The sequence below is a fragment of the Pteropus medius genome, unplaced genomic scaffold (assembly GCF_902729225.1).
Source record: "Pteropus medius unplaced genomic scaffold, Ma_sr-lr_union100, whole genome shotgun sequence".
NCBI lineage: Eukaryota > Metazoa > Chordata > Mammalia > Chiroptera > Pteropodidae > Pteropus > Pteropus medius.
The window spans coordinates 523,889-527,642 of record NW_024352947.1 but is presented as its reverse complement, the minus strand read 5'-3'; the positions used below and the strand labels follow the sequence as shown (position 1 = coordinate 527,642).

At 66.7% G+C, this 3,754-nt stretch overlaps 1 protein-coding gene across 1 annotated transcript in view; it reads right to left on the bottom strand.

Moving 5' to 3' along the window:
• The window catches only part of TRIM67 (tripartite motif containing 67), a 27,536-nt gene that overhangs the window by 1,374 nt on the left and 22,408 nt on the right, over nt 1-3,754 (bottom strand). The window contains exons 6-7 of the mRNA XM_039850344.1: nt 2,935-3,073; nt 1,451-1,754 (exon numbers count right to left, since the gene is read on the bottom strand). Of these exons, the coding sequence (XP_039706278.1) occupies nt 1,451-1,754; nt 2,935-3,073 (443 nt within the window). The remainder of the gene's footprint in view (nt 1-1,450; nt 1,755-2,934; nt 3,074-3,754) is intronic.

The following is a 3,754-nucleotide window of genomic DNA, read 5'->3' as shown; positions in this document are numbered from 1 at the left end:
CCTCAGCCCCACCTCAGATCCTCAGGCCTTAGATGCTCACAGGAGCACTGGTCCCTGATGCCACAAAGGTTGGGGACCTCTGACTTAGAGGATGCTGGGACACCCTCACTAAGATAGGGCCGTTCTTCTAGCTCATGAGCCTTCTCTCGAAGTGCACGCATCTATTCAGGGGCCACACAGGTGAGGCCCCTTCTTCCCTGGCAGCGTCTGAGGAGAGCTGGGGTCGGGTGAGCTCGGGTGGGAGAGGTCCCTTCACCCGTCAGGAAGCCACTAACTAGGTGCCCTGTTCAGTTTCAGCCCAGTGAGGACGCTGACATCGTGGAAGAGGCGGCCACCCCGGCCGCTGGGAGATTTTGAAAAGCCTGTCTGCTTCGGCTGTCTCCCCAGATATGTCTCAGGGGACGGGTGCCGAGTCTGGATCAAGTGTCCCACCTGAGTCACCAGCCCGTGGTGAGAAGGTCGATGGTGAAGCTCTTCGGGGTGCTGCCTTTCGGGGGCCTGGGAAGTCACCTCCACTGGAGGGGAGGGTCTCTAAGTGAGCGGCACTCTGCTGGGGCCTGGCTATGCCCATACCGACCACCGGGTGGCGGTAGTGACCAGTCCGAGGCTCAGGAATGACATTCCCAGCCGGGGTCAGTGCTGCCCCGCAGGCCTTGTGTCCCCAGCACAGCCCCTGCCACCTCCCGCCACACAGACAGCTGCTCAGGACCCACGCAAGACCCCGTAGCACCGCTGGTGGGCCTGAGACCAGGGCTGCGGCTAAGCCTTCCGGGCCCAGGGAGAGACGACGGCAGGACACGTAAATCAGGAGCTTCCTCCAGCGGCCCCTGCGAGCGAACGCCCTGTGAACACCCCTGCCGTCACCGCCCGCAGCAGGCGGTGCATCCGGGTGGTTGGCTCAAGCAGACACGGGGCAATGGGCCTGGACTCGGCCCCTGGGTCTGAGCAGGCGGCTGGGGTGAGCCTGCAGGGCCCAGACAGAGAGTGCCCTCACAGAGTCATCGGCCGTGAGCACCCCGACACTGCCTGCCCCCCCAGGCCTGCCCTGCCGGGGACACTGCCGGGCGCAAAGCCCCCGCGAGGCGAGGCAGCGGGAACGGTGGCTCCAGGCGAGCGACCGGCAAGACAGTGGCACCTGCTCCCTCTGCAGGCATCTGGTCGCAGCCACGAGGCCACCGGCTCTGCAGTGACCACAGCGCGGCCGACAGTGTGTGCGGGAGGCGGGGCAGAGCCCGGGGCGAGCCGCGGCCGAGGCCCCAGGGACCCGGCAGTGGCCGCTGCTCCAGTCCCTGCCGTGCACGCTCTCTCGCTGGGGCTGCAGCGAACCGTCACCTCTTCCAGGGCCCACCTCCCGCCGGCCCTGGGCCTGCACTGGGTACTGGCGGCCGGGGCGGTGGTCCCACGGGATCTGGCCCCGAGCCCCGCGCCCGAGGGAAGCCGGCGGGCGCACCTGTTGGTGTGGGAGTTGCAGTGCATGAACCAGCTGCGGTTGTTGTCCACGTACATGGCCCAGGCCTTGTCATCCTTGCCCAGCATCATGTCCTTGGCCACGCTGGCCCGGGCCACCCCAAAGGCGGGGTCCGGGTGGTTGTCGTAGCGGTCGACGTGCAGCTCCCAGTAGTGCACGCCCTTGGAGAACGCGGCCGTGCCCAGCACCACGCGGTCGTCGTAGCTGCTGCAGGTGGCCGTCTGGTTGTCATTGGACAGGATGATGTCCCGGTGCCCGGAGTTGGGGTCAAAGGTGAACCAGGCCACTGGACGGGAAGGAGGCAAGAGGGGTGGGTCAGGGATGGGATTTGCTGACGGTCTCGCCTGGGTTCAGACCCCGGCTACTCACGTCTGCGAGGACATTGGCAGCCAGCGTCGCACGTCCTCCCGGTGAGTCACAAACGCACACGCACACGCACACGCATGCACACGCACACGCACACACACCCTCACTGTGTCGCCCGCGGTCGGGGGCCAGCGACACAACCTGCTAGTGCGCAGACACCCAGGCCCCCGAGCCCGCGTCTGGACACCTGTGAGGGTGCCGGCTCCCCACACTAGGAGCTAAGAAGGTGGGGCTCACGCCCCGTGCGGCGGTGGCAGATTTGGGACGCACAGTGAGGAGGGGGTAACCAGTCACGAAGCTCCGTCACCCTGCTCCCGGCTCACTGTGGGGCTCCCCCATCTGCCCCCCTTACACTTCGTCATCAGAAGTGAGGCCACCACGCACAGGACGAGGACCACTGGTCCCCGGGCCGGGCCCCTGGGGCAGGACGCGAGTGGACCTCCAGGTTTATGGCATGACTGCAGGGCACAGCATTCCGGAAGGCATCGTGGCCACAGCCTGGACAGCCGCCTCTGCTTCTGTCCCCTCCCGCCCGTCCCGGGAGGCTTCCGGGCAGGTTCTGTGATCCTCAGGGCAATCGGACAAATGGTGACAGGAAGCTCAGGCCAGCGGCACCCTGGAACCCTGCCCCCAGGCGGGGTGCCTGCAGACTCTCTGGAACCTATTCTTTGGTGATGTCATGGCTCCCACTAAGCGCTCAGTCGATCACAGTCCAACAGGAAACTGGGGGGATGCAGCCAGGCGTGGGGGCCCTCGGAGCAGAACTCCTGCCCTGGGCATGGGGACAGGTCCCCTCCGCGAGGAGGGCTCGAACGCCGGGCCAGCGTGCGCCTCCCTGTGGCCGGGTGGCCTCTCGTCCCTGCCACCCCCAGGCCCTCGAGGCGGGAGCTTCGTCTCACGAGTGTCCTTCCCCAGGTCCAGCAGCGGGGAGAGGGGAGTGTGGAGGCAGAGGGTGGGGTGTGCTTCCTCCACTCCCCCCTCCTGCCTGAAGCAGGGGTGGGGCCCTGACCCTGGGAGGAGGCAGGTCCATGCTGTGGAAGGCACCTGTCCTGCTGGAACCCGTCTCTGCCGCGGGGGACCCTAGAGCCCCCAGAGCTCACCGTCGGAGGTCTGCAGGACCACGGTCTTGCTGTAGGGCCCGACGCCCGAGCCGTTGAGCGCCTTGACCCTGGCGTTGTACGTGCTGTTGAAATGCAGGCCATCGATGGTGCAGAGGGTCTCCCTGCCCACGTACACCTCCTGCAGGGGACCAGCGGCGTTAGGCGCCCGTCGCCTGGGAGACTGCCCTTAACAGCCAACGCGGCGGCAGGGGCACAGACCGTGTCCAAGCTGGGCGCGAGCCCTCCCCGTGGGCTGCCCGGGGTCCCGGGGAGGCAGGAGGGACCGCAGGGGCAGCCACTGGGATGCAGCCCGGCGGCATCATGCCTCTGCTGCGCTCGGCCCCGTGGGGCGGGGGTCAGGGCCCTGGGGACACCAGCGCCTCCGGGGGACAGAGGGGCAGAAACCCCACTTCTGCTCAGCTGCACCAGCAGAAGACTGTTGGTTTCCAGTGGGAATCAAGCTAGAAAAACGAGCTACGCATCTAAACGAGCGAAATAAACAATATAAAATAAACACTATTTTTAAAAGGACCGTCACACATGCGAAAAGGCAGACAGGAAGGGCGTGACGTCGGTGGCCTGAGCGGATGCGGTCTGCGCCCTGTCCCGGGGCGGGGCTGGCTCCCTGTCTGTTCCCCGCTGAGGCCGGTGTCGTCCTCTCCTCCCCTCCCACGGGGACGGGACGTTCGCATCGGGCCCCAAAGCCCCCTTCCTGGGGGCTGGCTTTGTCCCCGTTCGCCTCACGCTCACCCTTGCCCTTTCGCCCCTCCCGCGTCCCCGTCCCTGTCACCGTCCCCGTCACTGTCACCGTCCCCGTCAC